Below are 13,888 nucleotides of genomic sequence, written 5' to 3'. Positions count from 1 at the left end.
GTCATGCTCATTTCAAAAACAGAGGCAGGCAGAGTCTCCAGTTTCTCCCTTCCAGTGCAGATTTTTCCATTGTCTATGTCTGTCATGGGATTGAGGAAAGAACATTCAAATGCGTCTCCCCAAAACTCTCTGATGAAGTCATATTGGTTTCCTGAAGAAGGTTTTATCATCTGAAGAAATTTCTGGAATCCTATTACCTCCTTAGAGTGAACGGCAACGGAGATAGAACCATGAAGGAAATCTATGTCCCAATTTCTTTGAAAGGAAACTGATGTGAAACCCATGTGGGATGTCATAATCCAGATTTTACTTTTGTCATTTGTTGATCTACCCCAGTCAGTGTAGACGGGCAACATTCTCAAACCTACCATGGTATCAATTTCACCATGAACGATCATTGCATTAACAGTGCTATTCCTGATAACATTGCATGTTTTTATTGCCTCATCAATTTTCTTATCAAAGTCATTGGAGTAAGATATTTGGGGCATTGATAAAATGAAGTCAAAGCAGATGTCTCTCTGAGCAAACATGGGAACCACTGTACGTATGAATTTCTCTCCGTTGTCATCATGTGCAGATAACACCCCAATCCACGTCCACCTGAAATGAAGCAGTAACTGAAGAATCCCTTTATATTGATGATCCACATCTGGAAACATCTGGTGGTAGAGGACAGTCTGACTTTTCTTATTTATCACTGGAGCAGTGCCATAGATGAACTAAGGAAAATAGGGGAAAATCAGTGTAATTTAGGGTTAGATGGGATGTTTTTGGACTCCAGTTCCCATAAGTCCCAGTCAACATGGCCTGTGAGAATTGTAGTCCACAATTTTTAGAGGGCAAACATTTTGGCTGTGCCTGATCTAAGGATTGTATTCATTTTAAGGAAATACAGCCTTCTGAATTCAAAAATAACTGATCTTAGTTAACTTAAATGTTTCAATTTTTTAAAAAAAACATTTATTCAAAAGTTACAATACAGTTACAATACCAGACATTTCCAAGGAATATGTCCCCTCCACAGAAACCTCAGTGATGATGGTGGCATTAAAATACCCTGTTCTTCTTCAATAAAAAAGAAAAAGGGAGACCAGATCATGTTAAAGGTATCTTTTTTGGAGCTACCTTTGATTAGTTGCCGATGGAATGTTAAGTGTTTCTGGCATATAACATAAGTCATACACAGAGGTGATCCATTGTCTGACTTAATTGGCTATCACCCATAACCTACATGCTTTTCATAAGTGGAAAACACCACATTGGCTAATCCTATATTGGCTAATCCTATAGGTCTTATAGCGAGGTGGACAGAAAGTACATTGGGGTCTAATGGCAGATCTTGCAGATAAGACTAGATACTGGTATTCTAGTGCAACCATAAGCATGGCCACAAGTACGTCAACAAGTCTTTGCAAAGCACTATAACACACACACACCAACAACCCCCCAATTGCTCCCAACCACTGTATTCTCTCAATAAAGATTCACCCCTTAAAACATTTAAAGGGACAACCTGTCAAATCTTCCACTGTTAAATATGGTATTTTGGAAGCAATTCCTATCTTCAATGTACAAATCAATATCTGAAACCAAGGGATGTGGCTGATGCTCTCATAAACTCTCCAGTTCCACGCACATGTATTACCTGTGGAATCTTGTAGATGCACAGGATGTCTGCCATGTGGAGACAAACTTCAGAGGTGGGTCCCCCAATGACAGCTACTGGATTGTTGATAGTATCACATTTGTAGTTAGGAATGAATCTGCCCTGGGTGGAGAAGACCTCCAGTGAGGCTTGATAGGTCCATCTTGGATTGAAATAGCTATTGTAGATATGGACGCCCAGGGTGAGATTAGGCAAAATTTTAGGATTTCCGTTAAGCTCCTTTACAGCAAATATTGAGGCTAGAATATGTTGGTAGATCTGAATCATTGACCTGTAATCAGAAATATAAAGAAATGCTGTCATGCAGAGGGGGATATTTGTCATATTTGTTTACAAGAGCAGTTTCTGTTTTGAAAGTTAGCAGTTAACACAAGATCTCTAAAAGAAATTCTCTTCATTCCAGTTTCTCTATAGGATTGTAACACTTCTCCCCAAATTCTGGAGAGTCGAATTACTTTGTGTTCTTTTCTAAAATGGGACCGATATATCTAGAATTTAACATCCTCCCCCTTTTAGAACAAAAATATTATTATTTCGGGATTTTGTACACATTTGCAAACATTTCAGACATAGGGAAATTGGTGGGGTGGGGGTAGGAGGTGAGTAGAATGTGAGTAGAATGGATGCCAATAGTATGTGTGATGTATATAGCTTGTGTGAGCGCGCGCACACAGGGAAAATGTAGAAGTTATAGTTAAATGGCAAAGAAATGGAAATATACAGTCTTTGACAAGGCAGTTAGAGCTCAGATGCAGGCACAGTTGATAACACAAAAATCAGAGCACTGTTACTCCTCTAGAAGCATTGCTATCCCATAAATAAGTTCTGTGGATAGGCTTTTTTACCAAATGGGTAGAAATTAAGGTGGCTCACAAGGGTGGTCGCCACTTCATTTAGAATCATAGAATCATAGAATCATAGAGTTGGAAGAGACCACAAGGGCCATCGAGTCCAACCCCCTGCCAAGCAGGAAACACCATCAGAGCACTCCTGACATATGGTTGTCAAGCCTCTGCTTAAAGACCTCCAAAGCAGGAGACTCCACCACACTCCTTGGCAGCAAATTCCACTGTCGAACAGCTCTTACTGTCAGGAAGTTCTTCCTAATGTTTAGGTGGAATCTTCTTTCTTGTAGTTTGGATCCATTGCTCCATGTCCGCTTCTCTGGAGCAGCAGAAAACAACCTTTCTCCCTTCCTCTATGTGACATCCTTTTATATTTTTGAACATGGCTATCATATCACCCCTTAACCTCCTCTTCTCCAGGCTAAACATGCCCAGCTCCCTTAGCCGTTCCTCATAAGGCATCGTTTCCAGGCCTTTGACCATTTTGGTTGCCCTCCTCTGGACACGTTCCAGTTTGTCAGTGTCCTTCTTGAACTGTGGTGCCCAGAACTGGACACAGTACTCCAGGTGAGGTCTGACCAGAGCAGAATACAGTGGCACTATTACTTCCCTTGATTTATTATATGGCATTTTGTGCAATTGGCTATCAGTGACCATGTCCAGCTGCAAAAATTAACAATCTGGGGTAACCTAATATTCTTCCCCCAAAGCCAATGAGCACTGAAATGAAATATTTTATAACAGTCCCCCATCCCACCCCGCCAAGAGCCACTCGCTGATCTAACACCTAGATGAGTAGGGCTGGAGCAGGACTAACATTTGCTAGCTCTTTTTAATTAGAAAATTCTTCCAGAAGGAGGCTTGTGATACTGGATCCTTGTCTGGAATTACTAAAATAAAAATGGGAACACGATGGAGATGATGTGGTATTTAGTTAGGGAAGGTGTGCCATTCATTAAAGAAAGGAAAGATGGATTGGCTGTGAACTCCACCTATCCACTGGACTTAATAAGGACAAACTTGTCATGGAAAAACATTGAAGGAAACTTACAGGGTGCCATCAAAGAGGTCATTAGAGGGACGTTCTCTGAAACTTATAGAGTTGGAGAATCTGTATATATGAGACATAATACCAGCAATAATGAGGTCTCCTGATTGGTAATGCTTGTGAAGAATAGAAAGAGGGTCACTGATGTCACATTTGATGCTGGGAACCTTAGACACCACTTGAGGCAAAAACACTAGCACCAACATTACAAACGCCACTATCTTGCATAAAACAACCCCTTTTGCATTCCAATACACTTGCCAATACATTATCCTTCTCTGATTCCGATGATGAGTAGCACATCCTTATATAAGTGGCGGCCCGGTTTATCTATGTTTCAAACTGCGTCTCAGTGATCAGACTGACTGAGTGGTGATATCTCTAGCTCCAACTTGGAGTGATGCAGGGGATATTATAAATGTCCTTTAGTCCTGTTGCTTTGCTGAAGAAGACAGAGGATAATAATCACCAGTCATAAAATTACAGGGTAAATAATAATCTCTTGCTGTTTCTATGAGACGTTGCTGAAGAAAATATGCTTATCACACCTCAGCAAAATTTGCTCCCAGACCTCCTCCTGACAGTGCAATGACTGACATCAAGAAAAGATTCTCAAGATAATGAGACATCTGTATTTGTAGGTGCATGTCGCAAATTGAGCCAATTTGTCTGTTCTAGTTCAGCCTTGCTGGTGCTGAAATCACAGGCTCATTACTTCAAGACAGAAGATTGTCCAAACTCTGCAAAGAGCTGTGTGAAATTTAATACTAAAAAAATAACCAGTGTTCATGCCAGTAATATATTTGGTGGGGATTTCCACAACCTAGACAGCACCACAGAGAAGGCCACATCCTATTTCACCTCAGAACGAGCTTCTCCATACATTGGGAAAACAAGAAAGGCTTCTTCCAGTCTTAACTGATTGGCATGTCCATAAAGGGAGTTAAGCTTGATATATAGATATCAAAACGATTACAGCTTTACATGGTACAATCAGTACTTGGAATGATGGGTACACATACCCCTAAACATTTTTTGAATCAAAGTTTGGCCTCATTGTTTGGCAGTATTTCAATATGAGTAGAAAAATGAGAGTGCCCCCTAAACATTTTTTTAAAGAAAAAAAGCACTGGATGTCGCTAATGTATATGCAATCAGTGCAGAATGGTGTTATTGTCAGGAGCTTGTCCTACACTCGAGTAGGACCCTGGCAGACACACATGCCCCACTGGCATGTTCTCTCCCTCCTGGACGATCGTTCGGGAGCTTCAAAAGCTTTCTTCTGTCCGAACATCACAGCGACTGATGCCAACAGACACCGGCACACTTAGGGATCCGCAGAGTTTGTGCACCTTGCGTGACAGACCACAGCAACTCAGCATTTTGGCTAATCTACTTTATTTACATCTAAACACACACGGAGCACTGCAACATGGCTCCCTCTCTCTCTAGCATCAGACAGCAAAGAGAAAAAGAACAAAGGACAATAGTCCCACTTCACGGAACACAGTAAAACAAATATCCTGCCTCCGTCACTTCCCACTCTGTGGAGTCAAAACATACACCTTCATGTGATAGACAACAATCCCATAACTGCAATCATGGAGCAGGAATTCTAACAGTTATATGGTTGCACCTCACCAAACATAAAATGCTAGCAGACACATTTGACAATAGCTGCAACTTCCAGTTTGTCTTCAAAGGTAGCCTCAAAAAGAGGGTGCTATGGAAATCTAATTGGAAGGTTACCAGAGCATGGATTGTTGTGGAAAGGCAATCATACAGATTACTGTGACAAGGTATCAGTATGATGAAAAAAGCATGTGAGGCACTGAACAGGAAACATGTAGCTACAATGATGGGGATAATCAAGTCCACAATAAAAGACGGAAGCAAAGTATAAATTTAGAGGTCAGGAGAGATGAGAGTGATACTGTGGAAGGAGAATAAAATAAAATAATTTAAAAAAAATGAAATTTATGTGAGAAGGGCTGAGCGAGTGAAGGTTGGAAATGTGAAGCTTGTGTTTGCAAGAGAACCATGAAAGGGGGACAGAAGGAAACATGCAAAGGAGCTGTTGCTTTAACTGTTGAGAAAGAAGGAGGAAGGCAAAGATAAGAAAGTTGACATGCCTCATGATTAAAGCAGTATAAACTAGTAGAAGGAAGCATTGACATACACAGACATAACTGATCCTTTGCTCCCACTTGATTGTAAGTGTATAACTGCTTGTGCAGTTTTTATATTTGCTGTGCCACCCTTCAACTACTTGCCGGTTGAGGTTGTGTTGCTGACATTTCCAGCCCAATCCGAATAACTATTGTACTAGCCACTGGCCATGACAAATCTGAATCAAAAAGAAATACCAGCAAAAGGGGTGTCAAGCCACAAATAATAGTCTCTATTTAGATCTCTGTGTCTTCCTTACACTTCAATGCTATATTGCCCAAGGTCTTCTTTGTGATCTTTTTGGCCACCAGAGAAAAAAGGGCAACTCTGTGAGTCACTGAAGCATTTGCATTGCTAAGAAGCCATAGGACCTTCTCTGCCAAGGAGATACATCCTTCTTGCATGGATGGTAGGGTGGGGAATTGCCTCATGGGTCCAATGTATACTGAGCCATATAGAAAATAGTACAAGGTGTCTTCCACCTGCGGTTGCCCACATATACTGTCTTCGTACAGTAGTACCCTGTTATATAGTCCATCTAGGACAACGGAGGGCATAGCTTGAAAAGGGAGCTTAGTAGAAGCAAATCTTAGTGAGTCTGGAGGCTTGCTGATATTTGGTCTCTGAATGAATCTTTATTTGTGTCAGCCATCGGCCACAGCAATAAAAGAACAATACGATATACAAAGAATAGAAATAAAAAGTCAATTATATAAAATATATATAATAAAACATTAAACTTTAACAAACATCCCTATACAGGGCTGCCTTCTAGAGGCTGCATAGTTACTTATCTCCTTGCCTCAGGAGTCGCATAACTCCATAGTCTCCAACATTGATGAAAATAGGGACATCCTATGGAAAAACAGCACATTCCAGGATCAAATCAGAAACTGGGGTGGCTTCTGTAAATCCGGGACTGTTGCTGGAAAATAGGGACACTTGGAGGTTCTGCTAGGGTCCCATTCGAACCCCAAAGCAGCAGCATAACTCAGGGCCCCCTTCACCCCCAAACGACCACTGCACCCCATAGTCCCAACGATCCTCGCGATTCCTGCCGAAACCGTTGTCTAGGGGGCAACACACAAGGCCTCGTTCTCGGGATTCACAGGATGGCCTCGCTGAACAGCCCTCTCTGTTCCAGTCAACCTGCAGGTTCAGAGAGAAAGAGAAACAGCTAAACAACACAATGCAGTAGACTCTGGGGCGCAGCTCCTAAAAGAGTTTCTGAGCACCGGAGGCCACCTAAACCCTGGATGCAGATTAAGCCCTGGCCAGGCCCAGTTTGATCAGAGAAGTGCAGATGGCTTAACTATACTGCTTAGTTCATGTATTTGGGGAGTTTGCTTCTATTGACTGCTGGATCACCCATCTGCATAGGTGACCTTGCTCCACATCTGAAGGTTGGCTTATAAACTGCTGAAAGTTCAGAATGCGTAATTGCTGTATTGGAATCATTTACTGTGCTGACCTGGACCCCTCCTTTCCCACTGCACATATCATTGGTTCCAACTGCCTTGGGATGCAGAGAAGCAGGGTCATCTGTTCTGGGAGTTGTGGCAACATCTGGGCCCCCTACCCTTCAAACATTATTGGACGTGGGTGGCACTGTGGTCTAAACTACTGAGCCTCATGGGCTTGCCAGTTGGAAGGTCAGTGGTTTGAATCCCCACAATGGGGTGAGTTCCCATTGCTCTGTCCCAGCTCCTGCCAACCTAGCAGTTCGAAAGCACACCAGTGCAAGTAGATAAAAAGGTACTGCTGTGGCAGGAAGGTAAACGGTGTTTCTGTGTGCTCTGGTTTCTGTCTTGGTGTTCTGTTGCACCAGAAGCAGATTAGTCATGCTGGCCACATGCCCTGGAAAGCTGTCTGTGGACAAACACTGGCTCCCTCAGCCTGAAAGCAAGATGAGCCCCACAATCCCATAGTCGCCTTTGACTGGACTTAACCGTCCAGGGGTCCTTTACCTTTTTTACCTATTGGACTGACAAGAACCTGACAAATTCCATATATTTCTTAATTGCTATTAGGCTGCACAGATCCATACGATTGTAGGGATAGATAAGGAGGAGTGCTGGAGATTGCCTGACCAAGTGGCCTCCAAGGAAAGTTCAGGAGAGGACAGTTTGGACCCAGGTTGGTGGTGGTGGGAGACAGGACACAGTCCAGAGGAGGAAGAGAGGTGCAGAAAAGTGGAAGCTGGGAGTCAGGAGGATGAGGAACAGGTGCAAACAAGCAGATGCCCCAGCCCTGAGCAAGGACAGGAGACAGACTTAATAGAGGTTGCACATCTCACCTGGGGATCAACATAGGTGGTTCCATCTCTCTCTCTTTTCCTGGATTTTCTTTTCTTCACTATGATTATTGTGACCACCAATAAACAGGCAACAACGGGGAGAAGAAGAATTAACATGAACTCCCAACGTATAATTTGTCCAAGGCCACCTGCAATGTACAATAAGAGTCTCTTGGAATATACTGTAATGAAAACTGTAGCATAAAAAAGATTTTGGAATAAGCGATAAAAAAGACTCGGCAATAACACATTGTCAAAACTGAAAATTCTCCAGTAGCACCTTAGAAACCAAGTAAGTTTGTTCTGGGTATAAGCTTTCATGTGCATAAGCTGGGGATAAGCTTTTGTGTATCTGAAGAAGTGTGCATGCACATGAAAGCTCATACCAATAACAAACTTAGCTGGTCTCTAAGGTGCTACTAAGGTCCGTATAGTTAAAGCTCTGGTTTTCCCAGTAGTGATGTATGGAAGTGAGAGCTGGACCATAAAGAAGGCTGATTGCCAAAGAATTAATGCTTCTGATTTCAGGTGCTGGAGGAGACTCTTGAGAGTCCCATGGACTGCAAGAAGATCCAACCTCTCCATTCTGAAGGAAATCAGCCCTGAGTGCTCACTGGAAGGACAGATCTTGAAGCTGAGACCCCAAAGCCTTGGCCACCTCATGAGAAGAGAAGACTCCCTGGAAAAGACCCTGATGTTGGGAAATATGGAGGGCGCAAGGAGAAGGGGACGACAGAGGAAGAGATGGTTGGACAGTGTTCTTGAAGAGACCAGTGTGAGGGAGGCAGTGGAAGACAGGAGGGCCTGGCGTGCTCTGGTCCAGGGGGTCACGAAGAGGTGGACACGACTAAATGACTAAACAACAACAAGAACAAAAGGTGCTACTGGAAGGATTTTTTAAATATTTTGTTTCAACAAACCCTTCCTTAATGTTAAAGGCCATGGGTGTAGATCTGACCCTGGAGGTTCCAGAAGAACAGAAGAAGAGGCCACATCCAGTCCAACTGCATGCCCTCTCACTGGCCAACCAGATACTTTCAATGGAAGCAGGGCCTGACTCTGCCTCCCTTCTATTATTCCCTGCCTGCCCAGAGCCACTTCCTTGAAGGCCACACCTCAAATCACTTCCTTTGTAGCTAGAAAAAAGAAGGGTGTGGGTGTTAGTTTGAACAGCTTAGTTTTTTTTCCAGAGAGAGAGCAGTGGTGGACAGAAAGTGTGAGTATCTTCCTGCAATATTTATCATTACAAATTCATTTGTCTTTATTTACGTGAATGGGGGAGGGCGACTGGGAGGAGAAGGGGTGAGGGCCATAGCTCAATGGATGAAGTTCACAGGCTCAACCCCTGATTGGCATCTCCAGAAAAGGGCTGGGAGTGACTCTCAGCCTTCAACCTTGCAAATCCACTACCAGTCAGTGTAGACAATAGTGAACTAGATGGTATGACGTCATGTAAGGCAGTTTCCTGTGTAGCTGAGAAATGGTGGGTCTTTTCTGTGCTTGTCACAGCAGAAGGAGTATGGAGGTTTTCCATTCCTGTTTCCATTTAGTTTCAAAAACCACAAATGCTCTGCGTGCCCACACACTTCTCCTTGATTCCCTGATTTTTAAAGATACCCCAAGTATTCACCACCCCAAGCAACGCCTCTCAGAAATGTGGGGTGGGGGAAAGAATACATTTCTCACCTCTATCACTTGTGCAGATTTTGAGCATGTCAACTGAGGTTTCCTTTTGATCTGAAGAACTGCTGACCACGCAGGTGAACATGGAGTCATTGGAACCTTTTCGCCAGGAGACGTGGAGATCCCTACCGTTGTGGGAAAGCTGGTATTCACTTGAACCTCCAGCTAAGGTCCTTGGGGGATTCCCTTTTCCCCAGGAGATAACAAACTTTTCTTCTGTGGATGCAATGCACTGCAGGGTCACATTGCAGCCTTCTGGAGTCTTGGAGATGTTTTTGGGGAGTATCTGAGGCGCTGGCACTGGCTCTGTTCAATACAAACAAAAGTTGCATGAAGTTTGTGCTTCAGTGGCTGCCACTAACTGTGTAAGGCAGTGAAAGGGGACCTCATGCCCTCGTTCTCTCTAGTTGGCCCTTGAGACTCTTTCAAGTCTGCACCCATGTACACCCTCTGCTCCATGCCCCCACACAAGTGTCTTTTGCCTTTCTGGGATGTTTCCTTCAGCAAAGGTAGAAGGCACATTTGTTGCTCTGCCAAATTTTGCCTTTGGCCTGGAAGAAACGTGGGCCTCAGAATGTGTGATCAGATCCACCACTGTGCTGGGCCCAGGGGGTTAACCCAAGCCACGCGGTCCAGGTCTTGTCCTGAATCCAAGGGTTCTGCAAGGAGTCAGTTCAACAGGGTCAAGGCAGGACACGAGGCAGGAAACCAGGCAAGGTCAGGTACAGGATCACAGGCAGGTTCTGGCAAACAGCAATATTGCTCACACAACCTGGGGCGGGGTCCGACAGCCTTTTATCTTTGTCAGGGTAACGGCCGGTCCTGATCCCTCAGTGACTCACCTCCCTGTCTCACCCGAAGGTGAGCACTCCTCCTGCGAGTACTCAGGTCTCTTCTTCTCCCAGACCTTAGACTCTGCAGCTCAGGAGATGTCAGTGGGTTACTAGACCCAGGGGCTGCCACAGCCCCCCTGACCCAACCAGTAGTGGAGCAGCTGTAAGTGATGGTCCAGCTGAAGGCAACGAGGTCATCCCCGCATCTGAAGCCAGGGCAGACTCAGGCCCCTGACTCGGCCCAGCTGGTGCTTGTTGCAGGGGAACCTGTGCAGGATCAGGCCCCAGACTTGGTCCAGATGCCGCCTGAGGCAAAGGAACTGGTGCGGACTGAGACTCCTCTGGTTCCTAGTCCGAGCCCGAGTCCCAGGCCATCACAACCACAAACTGATGTCCAAACCAGTGCCTGAAATCTACAGTCACTCCTTGACATAAGAAGAGTCTGCTGGATCAGACCAGTGGCCCATCTAGTCCAACATACTGTCCTCACACTTTGGGAAACCGACGAGCGCAACAGCACTCTCCCCTCCTGTGGTTTCCAGCAACTGGTGTTCAGAAGCATTACTGCCACCAAGTATGGAGTGGTCAAGGTTGGTGGCCATCACAGTCACCTCTGGGAATGAGTTCCATAGTTTAACTACTGTGTGTGCTGCAAGGTCATGTTGTTCATTCTTGCAGCTGAAATTTTCCCCCACCCTTGACATGTCCTTAACAATCTCCTCCTGATATCCAGTAGATGATATCTAGATTCTCCAATTTCCCCATCTCTGGACTCACAAAGCTTACCATTTCTGGGATGAATGACGTCCACTCTTCCTCCCTGGACTCTCTTCACCCGATGGATTGGATTCTCTGCTGCTTGACTTAAAGTGCCTTTAGGGAGACAAAGAGGGTGGGAAATACTGTTCAGGGCTCTGTTTCAGGTCCCCTATTGCTTTTGTGAACTGAATTTCTCCCTCCCTCTCTGCCAGTGCTGAAGGATTTACCAAAGGCAGAGAAGATCAGATGGAAGTCAAGAAGGATTAGGAAGCTTCTGTGAGTGACTTTCATGGCCGGTTCTCTCTGGGAATGAAGTGAGCTTTCAGTGTTTCCTGGAGAGGGGAGGGGGAAAGAGAGGTTGGCTTACCCCAGTTGCAGTCCACTCCTTTGCTATCTGCAAACTACAACACAGAACAGGTGCCAAGGGAGAAACATCCGCCAAGCCGTTGCAAATAAATGTAAGGCTAACGACTGGGAAGCCATAAAAACGAACCATGTGACATACTTGCTCTCCCATAAAATCACTTTACAAGTATTTAAAAGTATGAGTTAAGGTTAAGTAACACCTAAATTACAGTCAGGCTCGCTATCCTATGAACAAAATGAGTTCTTTAGATCTGTGCGCTCTCTCTCGCTAGTCCTATTTAGTGATGCTATGTATGTTTCTGTCCTGTTTTAATCTCTGGCATTATCACTTATTCTTGTATCTGCCTTATTGCAGGGCAGATTCGAGGGTAAACCATACATGGAACGAGCCCCTGAGGCTTGATGGAGGTAGAAACTGTCTCTCATGTCTCGTTACGCTGCTGTTTCTACAGGGATAGACACTCGGTATTTATCACTCCTGTTATACAAAAATCTCCAAATGGGCCCTAACTTAAATGTCTAAAACTCCTGGTAGAGGACAAGGATCTAGAGATTATGCTAAGGGTGGCCAAATTCTGTGCGATTGCCATAAAATTTAGGGAACAAGCTGTACTTCCAAAATGATTAAGGTTTTAAATGATAATTTTAGGTTATATTTTAATGATCGAGATTTTATTTTTTTTAACTGCCGCTAAGATCCAACCTCTCCATTCTGAAGGAAATCAGCCCTGAATGCTCGCTGGAAGGACAGATCCTAAAGCTGGGACTCCAATACTTTGGCCACCTCATGAGAAGAGAAGACTCCCTGGAAAAGACCCTGATGTTGGGAAAAATGGAGGACACAAGGAAAAGGGGACGACAGAGGACGACATGGTGGGACAGTGTTCTCAAAGCTACTAGCATGAGTTTGACCAAAGGGTCTTTTCCAGGGATTCTTCTCTTCTCATGAGGTGGCCAAAGCCTTGGAGCCTCAGCTTCAGGATCTGTCCTTCCACTGAGCACTCAGGGCTGATTTCCTTCAGAATGGAGAGGTTTGATCTTCTTGCAGTCCATGGGACTCTCAAGAGTCTCCTCCAGCACCACAATTCAAAAGCATCCATTCTTTGGCGATCAGTCTTCTTTATGGTCCAGCTCTCACTTCCATACATCACTACTGGGAAAACCATAGCTTTAACTATGCAGACCTTTGTTGGCAAGGTGATGTCTCTTAAAACTAACTATGAAAATGGGGGGAATGGGACCTTGCTGAAATAAAAGTTCCTCACCAGGGAGGGAGAGAGGGAGGGAGCCTGTCTGCTCTCAGCAGGACGGAGTTCCACAGAATCGGCCCACAGCACTGGATGCAAATGGCCAAGCTGTGTTTCTGAGCCATGGGGGGCACTAACAAGAGACACCCCCCCAAGACCTCAAGGATAAGGGTTCAGGAGGCTCTTACAATATCCTGGACCCAATGACTTTGTGAATTAAGGCAACCCGGTAAGATGTGTGGGGTATAAATTGTAAAATTATCATTATGGAATGGGACGTCACTACTTTCATCGGAGAAATGCTGGAGTCAGAAACTGGATCGTTTTTATCAAAAGAAAAGAAATACAACGAGAAATCCGATTTCAAGCAATACTTGCTTTCTGGCGCCATCTGCTGTTGCATGTTTAAAACGCATTCAAATCACATTATTGTGACGTATGTAGCTGAGTCCTCAATCCGCTCAGAGCTGCTTCCTTGAAGGCCACACCTCAAATCACATTCTTTGTAGCTAGAAGAAAAGAGGGGTGCTAGTTTGAACAGCTTCTTTTTTTTAGAGAGAGAGAGAGAGCAGTGGTGGACAGAGTGCGAGCATCTTCCTGCAATATTTATTTTTTACAAATTCATTTGTCTTTATTTATGTGAATGGGGGAGGAAGATGGGGAGGAGAAGGGGTGAGGGCCATAGCTCAATGGATGAAGTTCACAGGCTTAACCCCTGATGGCATCTCCAGAAAAGGGCTGGGAGCGACTCTCAGCCTTAAACCTTGTAGAGCCACTGCCAATCCGTGTAGACAATAGTGAACTAGATGGTTTGACTTCGTGTAAGGCAGTTTCCTGTGTACCTGAGAAATGGTGGGTCTTTTCTGTGCTTGTCACAACTTCCAGCAGAAGGAGTATGGAGGTTTTCCACTCCTGTTTCCATTTAGTTTCAAAAACCACAAATGCTCTGCGTGCCCACATACTTCTCCTTGAT

General features: G+C 44.4%; 1 protein-coding gene across 1 annotated transcript; it reads right to left on the bottom strand.

Moving 5' to 3' along the window:
- Nucleotides 1-6,502: 6,502 nt before the first annotated feature.
- Nucleotides 6,503-12,166, bottom strand: LOC308575619 (uncharacterized protein). Its single transcript, XM_081174362.1, has 5 exons — nt 11,530-12,166; nt 11,330-11,416; nt 9,714-10,016; nt 8,028-8,176; nt 6,503-6,880 (listed from the first exon to the last, which is right to left on the bottom strand). The coding sequence occupies exons 1-5, from the start codon at nt 11,591-11,593 to the stop codon at nt 6,686-6,688; spliced, it is 798 nt and encodes a 265-aa protein (XP_081030488.1). The 5' UTR covers nt 11,594-12,166; the 3' UTR covers nt 6,503-6,685.
- Between the last annotated feature and the right edge of the window lie 1,722 nt (nt 12,167-13,888).

This window comes from Podarcis bocagei (genome assembly GCF_964188305.1).
Source record: "Podarcis bocagei genome assembly, chromosome: 16".
In the NCBI taxonomy this organism is placed as follows: domain Eukaryota; kingdom Metazoa; phylum Chordata; class Lepidosauria; order Squamata; family Lacertidae; genus Podarcis; species Podarcis bocagei.
This window is presented reverse-complemented; position numbering and strand designations above follow the sequence as displayed.